This window comes from Macaca nemestrina, chromosome 11, assembly GCF_043159975.1.
Source record: "Macaca nemestrina isolate mMacNem1 chromosome 11, mMacNem.hap1, whole genome shotgun sequence".
NCBI classification, from domain to species: Eukaryota; Metazoa; Chordata; class Mammalia; order Primates; family Cercopithecidae; genus Macaca; species Macaca nemestrina.
The window spans coordinates 63,942,704-63,964,795 of record NC_092135.1 but is presented as its reverse complement, the minus strand read 5'-3'; the positions used below and the strand labels follow the sequence as shown (position 1 = coordinate 63,964,795).

The 22,092-nt window shown below is 35.7% G+C and overlaps 1 protein-coding gene across 6 annotated transcripts in view; it reads left to right on the top strand.

Annotated features, from left to right (window-relative positions):
* LOC105483300 (sodium channel protein type 1 subunit alpha) overlaps positions 1 to 22,092 on the top strand; it is a 136,742-nt gene that overhangs the window by 80,942 nt on the left and 33,708 nt on the right. For 2 of the 6 annotated variants that reach the window (XM_071072884.1, XM_071072883.1), the window contains exons 13-18: positions 882 to 1,178; positions 2,519 to 2,651; positions 3,473 to 3,711; positions 5,666 to 5,839; positions 7,251 to 7,607; positions 8,772 to 9,254. In XM_071072884.1, coding sequence (XP_070928985.1) covers positions 882 to 1,178; positions 2,519 to 2,651; positions 3,473 to 3,711; positions 5,666 to 5,839; positions 7,251 to 7,607; positions 8,772 to 9,254 — 1,683 coding nt within the window. Of the gene's footprint in view, positions 1 to 881; positions 1,263 to 2,518; positions 2,652 to 3,472; positions 3,712 to 5,665; positions 5,840 to 7,250; positions 7,608 to 8,771; positions 9,255 to 22,092 lie in introns of all 6 variants that reach the window. The other 4 variants (XM_071072882.1, XM_071072880.1, XM_071072879.1 and 1 more) reach the window with 2 other exon arrangements.

Here is a 22,092-nt window from a genome sequence, read left to right as displayed (position 1 = left end):
ACCTATCCCTTCTGCACATAGTTAAGCGAAAATTTTACTCCACAGATATGTAAGTCTACAGCTCAGTGTAGTTAAGATAACACCAAGTTGACAGTCAGGAGAACTGAATTGTCATTCTGATATTGTCTGCCGATATTTGTCTACAACTAATGACATTTAATCTTTTTGATCCTCAGCACTTTTAAGAAAAAAAATGTGGAACTGGGGATTGTTGATCAAGAATGTCCTTAGGTTATTTTATGATTTTATGTTGCTTTTCCTCATAACTTCTTTATAAGTCACCACGCATGCTTCTGAAAATATTAGTCATGGTACACTTGTTCAAAAGGCACATAGCTCTGAATTTCAGAAATATGAACTTCAGGTTCCAACAATACGATGCCTTATAGGTGAAAAAGAAATAATAATTAAAGTGATTTTAGAAAGGTGGAGTAAACTAAATCGTGAGGAGTATTGAAAGTTTTTGAAAGACAAGATCCATGAAAACCAAGGTGGTCTTGTTAAGGTCATGGTGCCAGTGTTCACTGAATGTTTACCATGTCCATTGCCATATTCTGAGGATATTTCCCTTTGAACTTGAGAAATGGTGGTTCAGGGTGTGTGTGTTTGTGTGTGTGTGTGTGTGTTGTGTGTGTGTGTTTCAACATGTTAAGGTTGCAATCTATCTCCTCGTTCTTTAATCCCAAGGGCTAGAAACCTTCTTTTATCAAGGTAATTTAATTTAATGTGAACGCACATAAAGTGAGAATGATAGTCAAAAGGAATGGGCCATATTCTGTCATGAATGCTGAAATCTTCTTCCACGTAATCTTGCAAAATGAAATCACATTCAAAGGGCCATATTAATATGGCTTTATTTGTTTGCTGTTTCAAACTTCTAGTCTTTGTTGAGCATCCGTGGCTCCCTATTTTCACCAAGGCGAAATAGCAGAACAAGCCTTTTCAGCTTTAGAGGGCGAGCAAAGGATGTGGGATCTGAGAATGACTTTGCAGATGATGAGCACAGCACCTTTGAGGATAATGAGAGCCGTAGAGATTCCTTGTTTGTGCCCCGACGACATGGAGAGCGACGCAACAGCAACCTGAGTCAGACCAGTAGGTCATCCCGGATGCTGGCAGTGTTTCCAGCGAATGGGAAGATGCACAGCACTGTGGATTGCAATGGTGTGGTTTCCTTGGTTGGTGGACCTTCAGTTCCTACATCGCCTGTTGGACAGCTTCTGCCAGAGGTGATAATAGATAAGCCAGCTACTGATGACAATGTAAGGAAGTTTTAAATAGTTCAGGCATGGCTGGCCCATTATTGTTGCACCAGCCAGTGTTTCTACAAAACGGCAACCTTGAGAATGATTCCTGGTTGGTCACGCTGTGAATGCACCTGCATCTTGTAATATCTTTAATAGACTAACCAACTAAAACTTAAAACCTTAACAGTCTACTGCACAAACCTGAATGCATTTACTTACTGAAAGTGCTAAGGATTAATTAGACACAATAATTACTGCCTCCAGTTGGAGGATTTGCTATATACCCACACTGAATTTAGATAGCAGGACATCCTCTAAGGCTCTGATATAAAAGTAAATGAATGATCCCATGTTTAAGTGTCAAGGGTGTATAATAAATCTTTCCAACGGATTCTTCAATATATCTCTGCTTTAGTTTAGATTTTCAAAAACACTGTGCTTAAGTAGATAGCTTCATTGTTACCTTAATACTCCTAGTACTCATATTTTTCTTACTAAAAAAATGCTGATATAGGTCTTCTCAAAATTAATCTAAATGAAGAGACACAAATACATTATTAATACAGACAGATAAAATAATTGTCTGTGTACAAAGGTATGCTATGTGTTTGTGGATGTACACCCAGATGAGGAATTTCTAAACAGATGCTGCCTCTTCTTAGACTGTTTACTCACTTGGAAATATATCAGCATGAGGAGGCATGACTAAGTCAGAATTAGATGACTTATTGCTTTGGTACCCTGGATGAAACTGTTGTCCATGCAGCATGTGTGTGTTCTTTTCAACATAGAGTTTGTGTTGTCAATGACCATCTACATCTTGTGTCCAGAAAATAAGATGGCAGCTAAGTGTGTTGCAATCATTGATACTTCCTTAAAATTAAATAGCTACCTTCTCAAAAACCAAGTGCCTTGATCACTTGTAGGACTTTTAAGTTACTAGGCTTTTACTATTAGTTCAGAAATAAGGGTAATAACTGTCAAATATATCTCTTAAGAGTTTTATCAACTATATTAAAATTGTTTCATATTTTATAAAATTATGAAATCAGGAAGTTAAAATCTTGGTTTTTGCTGTATGACTAAATGGTTAACAGTTTGAACATTCCAGGCTAATGATACAATAAGTCAGAAATATCTGCCATCACCAATTGAATATGAAAGTGCATGATGCATGTGTTTCATGAAATTCACTGTGTCACCACTTGGTTGTTTGCTTGTCATATTGCTCAAATTAATCATTTAACGCATTAGCATTTTTTTTTTTACAGGGAACAACCACTGAAACTGAAATGAGAAAGAGAAGGTCAAGTTCTTTCCATGTTTCCATGGACTTTCTAGAAGATCCTTCCCAAAGGCAACGAGCAATGAGTATAGCCAGCATTCTAACAAATACAGTAGAAGGTTGGTAACAAATTCTATTTTCGTTTCAATTATTTTCACTAAACTTATATTGTCTCATTTCAAATAAATATATTTGTGAGTTGGAAATAGTGCATTCTAATGAAAAGACAATAAGTTTAATTCAAGAACTGTTATCTGTTATATCTACTCAGATATTCTAGAAGCCTTAACAATTTATTTTAAACTCAGTGATATTGGGACTAAGAATGTTTTCCTAACTGTGTGGCAACTCTTTGAAAATGCAGAATAAAGCATTTCTGTTAGGGGTTTCTAATCTCGTTAGTCACAGTGACCCTCTTTTTGTTCCATTAGTTTAAGACTTCAGCAGTACAACCCTTTTCAGCCTCATCCTAAGTACTCTCAAGATTGTAGAGGAAGAGCAGGTCATTTTCACAAAATAAAAACAAGTTAAAATGATGATTCTTGGGTCACATCAATCCCTATTCTAGCTCTCATAGTCTGAGGTTGACAATGTAGAGTCATTCACATAGGGCTGCACACAGCATCTACACCACCCTAAACCATGTTCCCATTGAGACTTCACATGAAAAACCACTCGCATCACTTGAGGCCAAGCGCTGAGCCACAATGTCAGTGCATAAGACAAAAACTACCCATTGTTACCTGGGCTCTATGTGTGTGTCTAATGAAATATCCTTGGGAGGTTTAGAGTAAACTCTGTAATTTTTTTTAAGAAGTACAAAAAAGGTTGCCTCTGTAACAAAAATGTGCTGATTACTGAAAATAAGTTTAGTGGATATGAAATAAATGCGTGTGTATAAAATATACCTTTTGGTGGTTCTTATTTTTTTTTAATCTAGAACTTGAAGAATCCAGGCAGAAATGCCCACCCTGTTGGTATAAATTTTCCAACATATTCTTAATCTGGGACTGTTCTCCATATTGGTTAAAAGTGAAACATGTTGTCAACCTGGTCGTGATGGACCCATTTGTTGACCTGGCCATCACCATCTGTATTGTCTTAAATACCCTTTTCATGGCCATGGAGCACTATCCAATGACGGACCATTTCAATAATGTGCTTACAGTAGGAAATTTGGTAAGCATATTGGAAGGTAAATGTGTTTAGTCTTCAAATTTTCTGCTTGAGAAACTGTTTACATTTAATTGTGTATAGCAGTCTTTCAACCACCCTTCATGCTTCCTGGCCCCTGCAAAATGCTAATTATATCATACTGGCTATACTCCACTTTTTGCCAAAAATAATGACCTTAATGTGCTCACAAAAACTGAAAAAGGCATAGGCCTACAGCACTACTTGAAAAGTCAACAGCAATATTTATAACTTTTCAAGATCCAGAAGTAGCTCATAGTTTAAGAACACACTTTTTGAGATATTATTACAATTTCCCTTACTGTAGAAGGTTAAAATAAAATTGTGGATCTCTTTTATCCTTCTTAGTCATCATCATTGCAAGAAATAATTTAACAACTCAAAAATGTCTCCAGCTTTTATTCTTCCAGGATCTAAGTAGTACATGTATTGTTTATCCATCTATTCCATATCAAAACCATGAACTATTTAAAACCTCCAGTACATTTTGTGTATTATATGATTACGAAGGTCATTTTTGGTGAAGGTTGCCACTTAATTTTTCCTTTTTGTGCTTCAAAAACATAAATTATTAAAATGTTTGCCAGTCAACTTAGGAATATTAGCTTTTATTTGCTGAAGGAAAGAGCTAGCTAAAGTAATATATGCATTTTCCATAATATTTGGTTTGAAGTTTAGGATTTTTGATGGTAGAAAGCAGAAACATCATGTATAACAACTGACATTTTATTAGTTATATTTTTGAAGTTCTACTATTTATACTACAGAAGTAAATTTGGCCGGGCACGGTGACTCAAGCCTGTAATCCCAGCACTTTGGGAGGCCGAGATGGGCGGATCACGAGGTCAGGAGATCAAGACCATCCTGGCTAACACGGTGAAACCCCGTCTCTACTAAAAAATACAAAAAATAAAACTAGCCGGGCGAGGTGGCGGGCGCCTGTAGTCCCAGCTACTCAGGAGGCTGAGGCAGGAGAATGGCGTGAACCCGGGAGGCTGAGCTTGCAGTGAGCTGAGATGCGGCCACTGCACTCCAGCCTGGGCGACAGAGAGAGACTCCGCCTCAAAAAAAAAAAAAAAAAAAAAAAGAAGTAAATTTATTTTTTCATGTGCATAACAAAGAATGACAACAGTAATGTACCTAGTATAGTAATAGATAAGAATGTATAACTCTGATTTGAGGGAAATAGGAATAAGCTTATAGAGAAATAAAACTGCTCATGGGCAAAATGTTGTCAGTACTTATGTTATATGAAGTCTGGAGAAAAAGGTAGTTTGGTATAATGGAAAGAGCACTGTTAAAAATAGATGACTTGAGCCGGGCGCGGTGGCTCACACCTGTAGTTCCAGCACTTTGGGAGGCCGAGGCAGGTGGATCACGAGGTCAGAAGATCGAGACCACCCTGGCTAACACGGTGAAACCTCGTCTCTACTAAAAAATACAAAAAATTAGCCGGGTGTGGTGGAGGGCGCCTGTAGTCCCAGCTACTCAGGAGGCTGAGGCAGGAGAATGGTGTGAACTTGGGAGGCGGGGCTTGCAGTGAGCCGAGATCGCACCACTGCACTCCAGACTGGGCGACAGAGTGACACTCCATCTGAAAAAAAAAAAAAAAAAAATAGATGACTTGTACTGATATCCTAGTTTTGCCATTTTCTTGCTGCATGATATCAAGCAAGTCATTTCACCCATCTGAAGACCTTAGTTTCCTTATCTGTAAAGTAATAATTCTGTCTGCATTATCTATTTAGCGTTTCCACAAGGATAAAATTAAATAATGTATATGAGAGTCTTTCATCAACTACAAATTGCCATACAAATTTAAGTTAGTAATAGAATCATTGTGGGAAAATAGCATAAGCATTATGTTCTAAGGGCAAATCTTATGTCATGTACATTATCATTATCTGGTGGAATTAGAGTAATTTTGTTTTGATCTTAGGTTTTCACTGGGATCTTTACAGCAGAAATGTTTCTGAAAATTATTGCCATGGATCCTTACTATTATTTCCAAGAAGGCTGGAATATCTTTGATGGTTTTATTGTGACGCTTAGCCTGGTAGAACTTGGACTCGCCAATGTGGAAGGATTATCTGTTCTCCGTTCATTTCGATTGGTAAAAAAAAAAAAAAAAAAAAAAAAAAAAAAGCACAAAAACATTTCTAACCATCAAGGTTCTTGCATAGCAATGTCATAGTTTTTTTTGCCACACAACCCTTAGCATTCTAAGTTTTTCTGTAAAATTTGCATTGTCAAAAACTTTTCCTATGTGGAAAAAAAATTCTCAATTATTTACGAAAACCTTTATTTCAAAGAACATAGTTACGTAAAGGTTAATGTATTACTCAGTTGCTATTTTCATTAAGTACTGCTTCTAGAGACTACCACGGTTAATATTTCTAGACCTAAGAAAATATTTTTAATGAAAATGCATCACCTTTTAATAGTAACTTGAAAATATATATATAGCCCTTTGTAGCAGTGGATGAAAATCTGATGTAAGATGTTCATGCAGAAACTTTTTCTAATTCTGTCTCTGGAAAATATGCATCTTGCAAAAGTCAAAGGAGAGAAAGTCTGTAGGATTACTAAACATGCCCATTAATTTACACATATATCCTTACAAGTCAGGAAAATAATTGTAGAATCATGGGAAACATTCCAAGTTTTTCAGTGCAGGTGCATGTAGCTACGTGAATACCCCTAAGGAGCATTAATGAATAATGAACATTTTTCTCTACTTATATCAGGGCTCAGTATGATGTTACTTTGCACACTATTGGCAAATTAATATCTTTCAGCAGATATTTCAGATTCAGATGTTAATATTATAATGTCCAGCCTTAGAACCACCTTTATAAAACATATTAAGAAGAGTTGGATTCCAAGTACTCATTAAAAATTCACTATAAGAGGCCTGGCTTGGTGGCTCACGCCTGTAATCCTAGCACTTTGGGAAACTGAGGCAGGTGGATCACTTGAGGCCAGGAGTTCGAGACCAGCCTGGCCAACACGGTGAAACTCCGTCTCTAGTATATATGTAAATATATACATATATACACGTATATATGCATATATACGTATATATATACACGTGTATATATATTTATATATACACACACACACACATATACGTGTATATATGTATATATTTAACCAGGTGTGGTGGCACGTGCCTGTAGTCCCAGCTACTTGGGAGGTTGGGGCAGGAGGATCACTTTTACCTGGGAGGCGGAGGTTGCAGTGAGCTGAGATCACTCCTCTGCACTCCCGCCTGGGTGACAAAAGAAAAAAAAAAAGAAAAGGAAAGAAAAATAATTCACTGTCAGAGAAAATGATCTACATGGTCAAAATATGGAAAATGCAGCTTTTCCTAGGGAGTCCAAAAATTAGCCATGAGCCTGAGAGAGTTAGGGCAGATCAGATATTGTAAGATATTGAATTCTAATTACCATTTCTAGGTAAAGCTCAATACATATAATGCTTTTAAGAACCATACAAATATATATTAATATTTTATTTTCCAGCTGCGAGTTTTCAAGTTGGCAAAATCTTGGCCAACGTTAAATATGCTAATAAAGATTATTGGCAATTCCGTGGGGGCTCTGGGAAATTTAACCCTTGTGTTGGCCATCATCGTCTTCATTTTTGCCGTGGTTGGCATGCAGCTCTTTGGTAAAAGCTACAAAGATTGTGTCTGCAAGATCGCCAGTGATTGTCAACTCCCACGCTGGCACATGAATGACTTCTTCCACTCCTTCCTGATTGTGTTCCGCGTGCTGTGTGGGGAGTGGATAGAGACCATGTGGGACTGTATGGAGGTTGCTGGTCAAGCCATGTGCCTTACTGTCTTCATGATGGTCATGGTGATTGGAAACCTAGTGGTATGTACCCACTTAAGATACGCATTTCAGAAATACATTAAGAGTATAATGGAATGGTGACCGTTCTGTCAAAAAGAAAAACAAACTATGATTATTAGTTTAAAAGTCCGTTACCTTGGATATATTATCACTTTAACAACACAGCAATATAGCAGTGCCCCTACATTTTTTATACCAAATTCTATTTCATCAGTCACTTCATCACATTTTTATGTGAATTACAGTAGAGTATCATATTGAAGACAAGTCTAAAAGGATGTGCTGGGACCATTTTATAAATTCGGAGCCAAGGAAGAGAGAAGTCTAAAAAAAGTGGAGAGAGAAAGAGCAAAATTACCATCCAGATCAGGACTAAAAAGTGGTGTCTTTAAGTGTTCGTAATGATTGTGCCGTTTCTTTGCCTCATTGTAGCATATGATATTCAATCACTCTACATCATATGGCAGATGCACTAGCCAACCTGAGTTTGTCAGTTCTCGAATAGCTAATGACTCCTGAAATTACCCTAATAGAGTAACTGATCAATCTTTCTCTCTCTTAAATTTGGAGTGTTACTGTTTATAGTATAGAAATATATAAAATATTCTAAAAGTATGTACATTCACGTGCCAGTCTCATGGAAATATGAGAGATTATTCATAAACATCTCTACTTAGTCAACAATGAATTATGAGAAATATAATAGATTAAGAAAACAAGTGTCAATGCCTATGTTAAGCTCCTGATCTTCATTCTGAGTCCTAATGGTTATTTTTCAATTAACATCCTATTTAATATCTTTGTTTATCAAAAAATTATAGAATGCATTTACATGCATATTGGAAACATTAGTGATTTTTAAGAATTCTTGTGTAGTACCTATATAAACCTGTCTTCTTTTACTCATAAATTTTAGAGTTAGCAAACCCTTAGATTAGCTCATTCAATTTCACTTTACAAATGGGAGAACTTGAGAGCAATGGAAATCATGTCTTTGTCCAGGGATGTGCTATTGAGCCAGTCACAAATTCAGATCACCCATCTTCTAATCACTATGCTGTGGTGTTTCCTTCTCATCAAGTTTTAGAACTTAGAGTTTCTTCCACACTTAAAAGAATAAGTGATTGTAATCTGCTCTTCCCTACATCGGTGTAAAATTATAATCATGTTTTTGTTGTTTTAAAGGTCCTGAATCTCTTTCTGGCCTTGCTTCTGAGCTCATTTAGTGCAGACAACCTTGCAGCCACTGATGATGATAATGAAATGAACAATCTCCAAATTGCTGTGGATAGGATGCACAAAGGAGTAGCTTATGTGAAAAGAAAAATATATGAATTTATTCAACAGTCCTTCATTAGGAAACAAAAGATTTTAGATGAAATTAAACCACTTGATGATCTAAACAACAAGAAAGACAGTTGTATGTCCAATCATACAACAGAAATTGGGAAAGATCTTGACTATCTTAAAGATGTAAATGGAACTACAAGCGGTATAGGAACTGGCAGCAGTGTTGAAAAGTACATTATTGATGAAAGTGATTACATGTCATTCATAAACAATCCCAGTCTTACTGTGACTGTACCAATTGCTGTAGGAGAATCTGACTTTGAAAATTTAAACACGGAAGACTTTAGTAGTGAATCGGATCTGGAAGAAAGCAAAGAGGTAAGATTCTATAGGTGTGTGAAGGTATGAATACATATACATATCTACATATACACACATACAGATGATTCTCAATTTAATGATGTTTTGACTTAAGATTTTTTACTTTATGATAATACAAAAGCAATATCCATTCACTAGAAACCATGCTTCAAATTTTGAATTTTGATCTTTTCCCAGGCTAGCAATTTGTGGTACAAGATACCCTCATTATGCTGGGCAGTGGCAGCAAGCTGCAGCTCCCAGTCAACCATGTGATTACAAAGATAAACAACCAATATTCACCATCAGTATACTGTATTCAGTAAATTACATAAGGTATCCAACAGTTTATTATAAATTGTGCTTTTCTTTAGATGATCTTGCCCAACTGTAGGCTAATCTAAATGTTCTGAGCATGTTTAAAGTAGACTAGGGTAAGTTATAAAGTTTGGTAATTAGATGTATTAAATGAGTTTTGATGTACAATATTTTCACCTCACAATGAGTTTATCAGGAGCTAACCTCATTGTAAGTTGAGGAACATTTACAGTACATGTATTATATTGCCTGTATTTCTTATTACATATTTTCCATATAGATTTTTGACATCATGTAAAATTTTATTTCACTGAAGAACAAAAGATTTAACTCAAGCTAATGATTGAAAAATTAAAGGGTAATATAGTATATGTGTGAGTTTTCTCATCCTTAGTAATGGATATTTGTTAGATGAATGAATGAACGATCCAACAAATAGACAAACATCATCAGATTTAATACTTACAATAACCTGGAAAGAAATGTGTTATTATGTTAACTTTTCAGACAAGAAAATTAGCTCAGGGAGCATTACGTCCCATAACTAGTGAGGGGAGTGCCGAGAGTTGAACTTAGAGCCCTTATTTACAAGTTCTGTTTATTGTTTGTTGCATCACATTGGCTCATGTACATTGAAGAGAACTTAGCAACAAGAAATATTCTTGTAGCTTCTTCAACTAAAATTACACTGCCCTATGCATTAGCCTGTTTGGACTGCCATAGCACTATACCATAACTGGGTGGCTTAAACAACCAAAATTTATTTTCTCACAGTCCAGAAACTGGAAAGTCCAAGACCAAGATACTAGCAGGGTCAATGTCTAGTGAGGGCTCACTCCTTGGGTTGCAGACAGACACCTCCTTGCTGTGTCCTCACATGGCCTGTCCTCAATGCATGTACATGGAAAGAGAGAGAACTCTGGTGTTTATTCTTCTTCTTACAAGTGCACCAGCCCTATCAGAATAAAGTCCAGCCTGTATGACCTCATTTAACCTTTATCACCACCTTACAGGCCCTATCCTCAAATACAGTCATATTGAGGGTTAGAGCTCCAGCATATGAATTTTGTGGAGACAAAACTTAATCCATAGCAACCTACTTTAAAATATTAAGTTAAAAGTCTAACGGATATATAAGATAATTAACAAGAAGTCTAGGACAAAGCACCTTTACTTCCCATTTAGTATTTGGAAATCTCAAAAACAGCAGGGTGCCCACCTTTCAGGATGTATAGTCTAAATATTTTAAAGGATTGAATACATTAAAGACATTTTATTAGAGATATAATTCTATTAGATATCACCATGTCCATTGCATTTTGATGGTTGTCCATGGAAGATACCACAGGTATGTGACATTCTTTTGATTTATTGACTATATCCCTTGAAAGACGCTTCAAGTATTTATAATGAGTCTCTGAATAATCTAGGTCATCCTCCACTTTTAGGAGTATGGGGCTAATATTGGAGCTGGAAGCAGTTGCCTTGACCCTAGCATTAGAGTTGCTTAGTTAGTTCAGGTTTGTGAGATGAGAGAAGGGAAAGAAATATAGTGCAGAGACGTAATAGTAGATAGATCCTGTCACATTTCTATGTCTATGGAAATAGATTCAGTACAAAAAAAATAGACTGTTTTTATCAATATTGTGGACTTTTTTACAGAATTTTTAATTTTGATGTTATGTCAGTTCAGACTTTGTTTATTTGAGTTTTCCTAAGGAATCAGATGAAGGCCAATTTTTGGAAAAATTGTTGTCTTTGTATTTATAAAATTGATTTTGAACTTCTGTTAAAATAAATTTAGTAATAGCCTAGTCTGGTTTCCTTTGTCTTGAATCTTTAGACCTATATTTAGCATTTGATGAAGACTAATGGCTACCATATGCTATCTGTTATATTAAAAAGGAAAAACACTATTTTATTACAAAGACCATCCATAAGATATACATTTTCTGTAAAAATTTGACATGATTCATACTCTTACTGTTGTTGTATATTGATCAAGGCTAAAAGAAACAGTAACCTTTTTATAAAGCAACTATCCACTGAAGCACCAGGGGTAGTTCTGTTTCTTTCTACTTCATGGCATTTTATATCTTGGAACATTGAGTTACTTGAAATTTTAAATGTTAGGGTAATAGAAGCTTTAGAGATAATTTAATGTGGTGCTTCTCAAATTGTGAGTCATAGTTTAGTTAGACTTGAGAAATCCCTTTAATAGGCCAGGGTTTTTTTTTTTTTTAAATGAAATAGTGATCCGCCCATGTCGGCCTCCCAAAGTGCTGGGAATACAGGTGTGAGCTACTGCACCCAGTCAATGAAATAGAATAGAATAACGTTAGAGCACATTGCCTGTCATAGGGAGAAGTCCTGGTAAATGAAGCTTTTGCCGCCTGTGCTGACCTTTAATGTGTTGCTTGTCTAATTAGAATGCACCCACTTGGTTCATGGGCATAGTGTCTGAAGTTCAGGAGTTCTTAAGCTTCAGAAACACTGTTTCAGCTTTTTGAAGGCAGTGGTAATGAAGCCTTCCCAACCCTAAGCAGAACAGATTGCTTTCTTTTTTGGTTCCCAGAGATACAAGGCATAGAGCATAGTAATAAATAATGCATTTTCTTGACTCATGCATCTTACAAAGTACTATCATATTTTAGGATAGCTACTTATATGCGTGCATGTCTCTCCTTTTATGTGGTGACCTACTTAAACATGTTTGATACAAAGTAGACACTCAGATCAAACTTTTCCAGCTCGTTCAACTCTTGTTAATAAAACCATTTTGAAGGGCTCTCATAAATACTTTCTCTGATTAGGGCGTACTTGAGATTGTCATTTTAATTCCAATTATTTTGGACCAAATTTTTCTCTTGATTCAAGATTCACTTGAGTTAGGTTTTGTTGTTTTTGTTTTTGTTAGCCATGTTACCTTGTCACTTTACACCAGCCTTCTAAGAAAGTGATAATATCTCATCTTTTCCACATGAATTGCTGTTGAAATGCAGTTGTATCTCATCCAGATGAAATTTTGTAATTAAATACTGAAACTTCTATTTATCCCCTAATGATACATTTCAATTTCTTTTATTCATTTTTGAATCTGGCTTTCTTTTTATGTTCTTCTACAGATTACCATATTGTATCAAATTTCCTGGCACTTTTACTTCACAATTCCTTTCTTCTTGGTCAGAAATAAACCCATACAATATTGTTTGCCCTCATTGCTTCATCAGTCTCATACTGTATTCTGTTCATCAAAGTAAGGCACAAATTATGAGATATTCTGCTTTTAGAGGAATTAAGCTGACAGCAGATGCCCCAATAGATGAAGTCTTTGTTCTACATTAGGAATGCTGCCTGTAGTACATTAATCTCATCATTTTGGTTCTTTTTGTTTTAGCCTTTATTCTTTTTGCCTATTTTCATTTATTTAGCAGTTATCATATGCCAGGGAGATTAGATAATGGAGTATACTAATAAGCTATAAGGCATGATTTTATCTCTCTCTCTCTCTGTCTCTCTCTCTCTGCTTCTCTCTCTCTCTCTGTCTCTCTCTCTCTCTCTCTCTGTGTGTGTGTGTGTGTGTGTGTGTGTGTGTGTGTGTGTGTATGTGTATTTACAGTTGGACCCTGACTTATAATGGTTTGACTTAATGATTCAACTTTATAATGGGTTTGTCATGAGTTCGCCCTATGGTAAGTTGAGGAGCATCTGTGTGTGTGTGTGACTTTCAACCTTTAAGTATGAATTTTCATATTGAGACATATGTTACTAATGCAAAAATGTTACCTTCCGTGGCCTCTGTTAGACTAGTTTCATTTGAACATGTTATTGTTTCCATTCCTGAATTCCAGTAATGACTTATCTGCAATGCATCATTATAATACCTCCAAAATTATATTAATGCTTTGTGATAAAATTACAAGTGCCCACTGTTTATTATTCATACACTGAACATTTGTTTTTAGACATGTGAGGCCACAGTTATAAAGTTGGTAAATGGTTATACTCTGGAGCCAGATACTGGGTTATATAATTTCATTTTAGCTGCTTACTGTGTGACTTTACCTATCTAATAATCAGTTTCCTCATCTCAAAAACGTGCATATGTTACTGACTGCATTTTTGGGGCAGAGTATTCAATGAGATAATAAATGTGAAGTACTTAGCACCGTGCCTAATATAGAATATTTGATAAATCATCATTATTAGTATTACCAGTTGCATGCCACACTGTTCCAGGTAAGTTTTCTTACAAGAATTACTACTAATAACATATTCCACTATTAGTCTTTTTTTGTTGTTTGCCTTTTGCTCTCTGTAATAAATTGTTTTATAAGTTTATCTGGGAATGGTGATACATTTTATATTTTCTGTATATTTTTAAACTGTTTTGATTACATTCTTGATATGGTAAGCTCCTTAAAATATTTAAGAAAATTACTTTTCTAGGGGGCATTCCAATCAGGAAATATAAACATGCAGAAACCTAAAGACAGGAAGCCAGAGAGTGTATTTGGAGACAATTAGTAGTTTGGAATTCCTGGGGCATAAATCACAGGAGCTGAGGATGAGATGTAGGTAAGGAGTCTCGGTTTCCAGGAAGCAAGAATAGACTGGTATGAAGAGATGTGCTGAGCTGGAACCTCGTATTTTTTTTGCCTCTCACATCTGTGAAGTCACACCTAAGTATCCTCCATTCCAGAGCAAACTAAGGGCTGTTTTTCCTACACCTTCCTCCTATTGGTCTCCAAAAGAAGAAAGGGAATAGCATGAGTCACATTTCATCTTCTCTTTAAGTCCTAAGAGACTTCAACCTTCAAAGTACATTCAAGTAATTTGAGGAATTGTTTTTTTAAACCTCAGAAAATTTCTTGACTCATGCCATAGTAGGAGTAATGATAAGCTAGAAATATGAATTTTTATTGAACATTAATAATAAAGAATGTTGACTTGGAAAGATCTGAGAGAGCTTTGAAGGCTGGGCAAAACTGCCAAGAGTATGCAAAAGACAATACAAAATCTCCTCTCCCCAAATAGAAAGTAAATTTATTTTGGTTATGGATAGTATTTTATAACATTTTTATCCTCTGAAGCACCTACCACAATGCTGGGTACATAACAGTTGCCCAATAATTTTTTGAGTTTTGGTTGATTTATATGAATACTAGATTAAAAGCCTATAAGCCTTTAAGCAAATCACTAAATCTATATTACCCTGTTTCCTAATTTATTAAATGAGGTATCTGTCCTATGATGCTTATAGAAATGTTATGAAGCTCTAAAAGCTATTTGGAAGTTAAAAATGTTCAAAAGTGTAAGGCAATGTCAAGAAAATTACTACTGTAATTCCATTTAAATAAAAATTTTTAAATAAGTTATTAAAGTTATACTTTTGGGAACAAAAATGGCATATTACTAAAGTAATTATAAAAGAAATATACTTGTTTTTGTGACGAGTGAGCTCTAGAATAAAGAGTAAAAATGTCAGTGAGGTCCTTGTAATTCAGATTATGTTAATAACAGCTATTGTTAAATGTTCACCATGGACAAAGTACTATTGGAGGGCATATATTGTCTCATTCAGTCTTTACACCATAAGACACACTGTTATTCCAGCCTTAAGATGAGAAAAATAAACATATTTTCAACAAAGGAAAACTTGCCAAAGTTACACAAATAGTACGTGGTTGGTCCTGGACTAGAATCCAGGCAGTCTGCTCCATAGTCACACTCTTAACCACTACACTAAATCTTAAAAGTGTCTGAAAATGTACTTTCTTTGGGATATTTCTGAAATAAATAATACTATTTGTTGAAGAACTAGGTACAGGTGTCAGCTATAGATTTGGTGTTAACTTCCAGTCACTGCACATTGGGCACAGGTTAACAGCATAGTCTGGAGTGTTTCAGAGCCCTCCCACTTAGTCCTGAAAGGTTCTGTTCCTCTGGTGCTGGCCTGCACTTTACGCTGATCTGCTTCTGCATTCCACACTGATCTGTGGAGGTCTAACTATACTTACAGAGCTCTTAGTCTCCCAGAGTGTGATAGTTGTGCTTAAGGAGCATCCCCTTCTGAGTTTAAAGCTGCTGGAAGAGTCTTCCAAATCATTAGGAAGAACTTCTATGATGCATCATTAGCTTATGAGGTCTTGAGAACAGGAAAAACACTAACCCTGTCTTCCCTTAAGTCCACAGCACATACAACATATTTATTAAATGAATGAATAAATAGATGATGGGCAGTTACTTCTAGATTTCCATTTTTTTCCCCAATTATATCACCGATATATACATTTTTAAATATACTTGCTGCTTTGCTGATATTTTCCCATTTAATACTTTTATCTTACCTTATATGGGTTAAGGAACATATGACAATCCCCAACCTAAGCACATAGTCTCTAAGAGATGGCAACTACTCTCTGTGAAGAGTACTATCCATGGAACCCAAGGTCCTTCTCCATTACTTCTAATTGATCACTAGGGACTGCCAAGGCTGCGTATCTTTGTCCACCTCTCTGCATCCCCACGGCTTTTACCCAGTGTCAGACCTCCATCATCTTCCAGTTTTACTGCTACAGCCTCCAAACGGGTCTCCCCTCACTAGCGTAGTCTTGACAAAACAATAGATGGTCTTTCTAAAATGCAAATCCCGTAACAGTTCTGTCCTCTCTAACCTTTCAGGAGTTGCCCATTGCTCACAGCATGGAGTCTATACTACTTAACATGGCTACAAGTCCCTGCAAAACTGACCACAGCTGACCCCTTCAGTATCATAGAATAGTACACCTCGCACTTCCCCACCCAGCTATACTAATCTTTCATTCAATGGAATTCCCCATGCTTTATCAGTTCTCATCTTTGTACCTTTTCTCTCTGACAGGAATGCTCTCTTACTCCATCCTGCTTCACCTGACTCATCCTTACCCACCACATCCTTCTTATCCCAAATGTCACTTTATTCTACCCTGTCCTTCCTAGTCTGAGCGAGGTGGTGATCTCAATATACTCTATACTACTCCTATCACAGTGTGTGGCAATTGCTTCTCTGTATCTTCCATTTGATTGTGAACCGATGAGGGCAGATACTGAGTCTAGTATGTTCACTATCTTATTTTTCAAGTCCTAGTTTTGACGCCTGGCACATTTTTGGTAGTCAAAAATCAGTAATTACACCTATTACAAACAATACAATACTGTGATGGAAATTGTTACATTTATCAAATAAGCACACGCCAAACAATATTCATGTGTTATCTTGTTCAGTTCTTATAACAAGGATGTGAAGTAAGAACCATTTTACAAATTAGAAACCTAAAGCCTAAGGAGGTTGGGATAATTGATTAGAGTCCATAAAACCAGTGATTGTGACTCAAACTCAAGTTTCTCTGATCCTCAGAATAGCGGTACTTTCAACTCTTTCATTATATAGATATATAGTTTATTTGCCCAGTAGACACTTATTAAGTATGTTATAATTTAACATTAAAAATCAATGTCAAAATAACATTATAGAAACTCTGTGCTCAATTTGGCAAAATGAATTTAACAATGAAAATTACACATTTGATTTGCATTTTGGTTTCTAGCTTGGGGATTATAAATGCAATTTTTCAGAATTTTTTTTCTTTCCAATTTTTTTGTATTACCATGATTTTCTATTGACTCAATATGTCTGAAATATGTTCCTTTTGTTCCCTTATGTTTAATCATTGATACAAAAGTTTATGGGTGACATATCGAAAGCAAAATTCAGAGTAGTATATTAGAGTCATATTCTTCCACCTTTACTTTTATAATGGACAAATGTTTGACTAAAGAATGGAAACAATTAACATTTTGTAAATATGAATAATCCACTGATGACTGTCCTTTCAACATACAGCTTGATGAAGAAATCCACTGGGAATAATGTGGGAATTAATGAGTTAATATTTGAGTTTTCTAGCTGCCCTGTGGAAATGTTGAGTCTCATCACAGTGTCTTTTCCATTGATATGATATTGTTCCTTTGTTGAGAGTCTTTAATAGGGGTCATTTTAATTTTTAATATGCATAGTGTACAATAGAAATATTTACTGGTGCACAATGTACACAATGAAATATTAATACTAATATTTCTGAGGTTGTAGAGAACCTCATTTAAGCATGACTTAGGAGATGTATATGTCACAATAGTAAAATACCCAGCATTAAAATAGTACCTGTCCAGTTTTAAAAATAAGTACTTTGGGTAATATTCTTTATATATTACATTTAAATATATGTGTGTGTGTGTACATATGTGTACAAATATATGTATATATATGCTATATATATATATACATATGTATACAAATATATATACATCATATGACCACATATTAAGTATGCTTTTTACCTTTAAATTCCAGATTTAATTATATTACTTATTATAAATTTAGTAGGAGTATTATAAACTCCTACTAAACTCTATAAATAAGCTCCCTATAACAAACCAAGTTTAAAAATAAAAACATAAACATTGTAGGATCAAGTCAGAGAACAAGAAAAAAAGCATTTAATCACTTACTCTCAGAGAATATTGAACAGTGTTTTCTTTGTTTTGCCTTACCCTCAAGGTCAAATCATTTACTAGAGTAAAGAGCATTTTTTAAAAAGCAAGAAATTTGCATAAATCCACTGAGGAGGAAAAATGCTCTTACCATCAGGGTTGTAGTTATTAAGTGGTTATTGAATGCCCTTGTGTACAAGGCAAAGTGGATGCTTCATATACAATGTGGTCTCTGCATTCTGTCTTAATAATTTAGCTATTAAGATTTAGCTATATAATTTAGCTATTAAGATTCATGTGTGAAAATACACAGATTCTCAAATGAACTAGCCTATTTTGAAATTGGTAAAATTTAAGGTTGATTCATGGTTTAATAAATATTAAAATGGATTTTAAGAAATATTCCATAATCTCAAAACAGAACCAATTGCTTTATTAGTGAATAGTGAATTTCAAAATGAAATAAATTTCAATCTAAGAACAAAAAAGGAAAAATTAATTGGCCTTATTGATTTTTAAATCTATAAAAATACTTATTTGAGAACATTTTAGTTTTGCTGTTACAAAATTTCTTTAGTATTTTATCTGAATTCGTATTTTATGTGCTAACATAGAGGAGGACTCTTCCTACACATGTGAAGATCTTTTCCTTCCCTTTTTGAGTATTTAATAATAATAGTGTCACTATCCCAATCAAATAAAGAATTGGACCACTTCATCTTTTATCTCAACCATTAAAAGAATATATTCATACAAATGTACTGATTATGAAGGTTTTAATACAACTTTTTTAGCCTATGATAAAATGTTTTTTAAAATAGATGACATTTAGAATTTGAATAATATTAATAACAAAAGTAAATATATTATGACTATATATTATCTCAAAAAACATATTTACAGAAAATTCTTATTTTCAAGGGTTCATGGGATATTTCTATAAACTAATCATATACTAGAGCTCAAAGTAAAGCTCAATACATTTAAAATAGCTGGCATATAGGGTTGTCCAGTCACAATGCAGTTAAGCCTGAAATTAATAATAAATTGATAGAAAGCATTCCAACCATTTGAAAATTAAGAAATTTCCTCCTAAACAAATATAAAATACCTAAATAACTGTTTCAAAAATAAGAACATTTTATGTCAAAATTTGTGGAAGAAGACCAAGTAGTCATTGAATGTCTTAATATTACCAATATGATTAAGAAGGAATGAAAGAACCTAACAAATACCTTTGAGAAATTAGAAAAGGAACAAAAAAGGAAGAAGATATACATAAAGAGAAAAAATAGTGAATTATCAATGTAGCAGACAATATTGGTATAACAGGTATGGTTCTTAGGAAAAAAAAAAATCAGTAAGACACACAAACTTCGGTATATCAGGCAGAATCTAAGATGACCTCAATGACACTTGCCCTTGTACAATCCACACTCCATGAGTGTGGTTGCAACCTGTGGATATGGTATCACCCTGTAACTACATTACATTTATGGCAAAAAAGGGGATGATGCTGGGTGGGCCTGACCTAATCAGGCAAACTCTTTAAATGCAGAGTGATTTCTCCTGCTATCACATAGAGGAAGCTGAAAAGATATGCTCTGCCTGGCCCAGAAAAAAGCAAACACTCATATTGTAAACTGCATACAGCAGCCATGTGGCCAGGGACTATGGGTGGCCTCTAGTTGCTGAGAGTGGTTCTTGGCCATGAACTGACAGGAAAGTAGGAAGCCCAGTCTTATAATTATGAGAAATGAACTCTGCAAAGGACAGTAAACTTGGAAGAAGATGCTGAGCCCTAGAAAAGAACTGGACTTCCAGCCAACACCTTGACATCATCCCAATAAGACCCTGAGCAAAGAATCCAACTAGGCAGACATCATCCCAATGAGACCCTGAGCAAAGAATCCAACTAGGCAGTGCCAGACTTCTGACCTATAGAAACTGTGAGATGGTGAATGTATGTTGTTCTAAGATGCTGGGTGCATGCTTATTTCTTACACAGACATAGAAAACTAATACATTTGGCAAATAATACTTGTTAGGAAAACTCAAATGATTTTCTATGTGTAAAGAGCAATTGCAATCAAAGAAGAATACTAACACTCCAATAGAAAAATAGGCAAAAGACCAGGCACCGTGGCTCAGTCCTGTAGTCACAACACTTTGGGAGGCCAAGGTGGGTGAATTGCTTGAGCTCCAGAGTTCAACACCAGCCTGAGGATCAGATGCTGTCTCTACAAAAAATACAAAAATTAGCCGGGTGTGGTGACATCACCTGTAGTCCCAGTCACTTGGGAGGCTGAGGCAGGAGAATTGCTTGAACCTGGGAGGTCGAGGCTGCAGTGAGCTGTGATTGCATCACTGCACTCCAGTCTGGGTGACGGAACGAGACCTGTCTCAAATAAATAAATGAACAAATAAGAGTCAAAAGAGACAAGTCACAAAAAAATATAATTGGAAGACAAACCTTTAGAAATATTACTCCTAATTGTTATCAAATAAATTAATATCAAAACAACGGTAGTGTACTTTCTACTTTTCAATTTGGCCGATAAAAAAGAAGAAACAAAAGCAACACATAAAAAGGAAAACAAAACAAAAACCCATGTAAATAATGCATTATGCTGATGAAGGAGACCCATGAGATAGATACTTACAAATCTCAGAACATGGTACCTTTCAATAAATGTTTAGTAATTGAATATTTCGTGTACAGCTAATAGTGAAATTTTAAGAGCCCAGCTATATGTGGATGGTTTCTTTCTTTCTAAGATGGGAATAGCTATTTACTTCTCCTTGGTCAGAGATGATCAGAGGATTTTTCTTTTTATTTATTTATTTGTTTGTTTGTTTATTTTTTGAGACAGGGCCTCACTCTGTCATCCATGCTGGAGTGCAGCGATGCAATCATAGCTCACTGCAGCCTCAACCTCCTGGGTTCAAGCCATCCTCCCACCTCAGCCTCCAAAGTAGCTAAGACTACAGGCATGCACCACCACATCCAGCTATTTAAAAAAAAATTTGGCTGGGCGTGGTATCTCACGCTGTAATCCCAGCACTTTGGGAAGCTGAGGTGGGTGGGTCACCTGAGGTCAGGAGTTCGAGACAAGCCTTGCCAACATGGTGAAACCCTGTCTCTACTAAAAATATAAATAATTAGCCAGGCGTGGTGGCAGGTGCCTGTAATCCCAGCTACTTGGGAGGCTGAGGCAGGGGAATCGCTTGAGCCTGGGAGGCAGAGGTCGCAGTGAGCTGAGATTGCACCACTGCACTCCAGCCTGGGCAACAAGAATGAAACTCCATATCAAAAATAAATAAATAAATAAATAAATAAATAATAAATTTAAGACACCATTTTTTTTCTTTTTTTTTTAGTAGGGACAGCAGGATCTCACTATGCTGCCCAGGCTGATCACAGGACTTTTCTAGCCACAGTCCCAGCGTGTTACCCAGCCTGTGCAGGCCCAACAGCCACACCCACTCTGAGTTTCCTGATCCTTTTCTCCTCCAGAGTCCAGATCTGCTCCCTCATCACCTTCTCTTCAGTCCTCACATCACATCTCTCTTTGCTTTAAGACTTTCCAAATGTATCATTTCAAATTCCAAAACACTCCAAAGTCATAGAAAATTAAAGCTGGAACTTTAAAGATCATCTCCTCATTTTACATATTTAAAAAAATGGGCTAAAGGAAGAATTATTTGAGCAAAGCCACACAGAAAGCGAGAGGTCAAACCAGGTCTCGGTTTCTTTCCAGTTTATTGTCGGTAGCTTTCTTTCCACTAATGTGGCCTGGGCCAGGAGAAGCATGAAAAAATAAGATTGTTGGCTCCACTGGAGGCCATAACTTGTTTTAAAAGTTCTTGGAATAGTCAGTTCAGAAATGGTGAGTGACAGATGTGGCTTGGCTGTATAAAGTAATTTACATCATCTACTTACTCCGTATATTGATCATTTTACCACATGATAATATATGCACATATTCTGCATATATGCAAATGA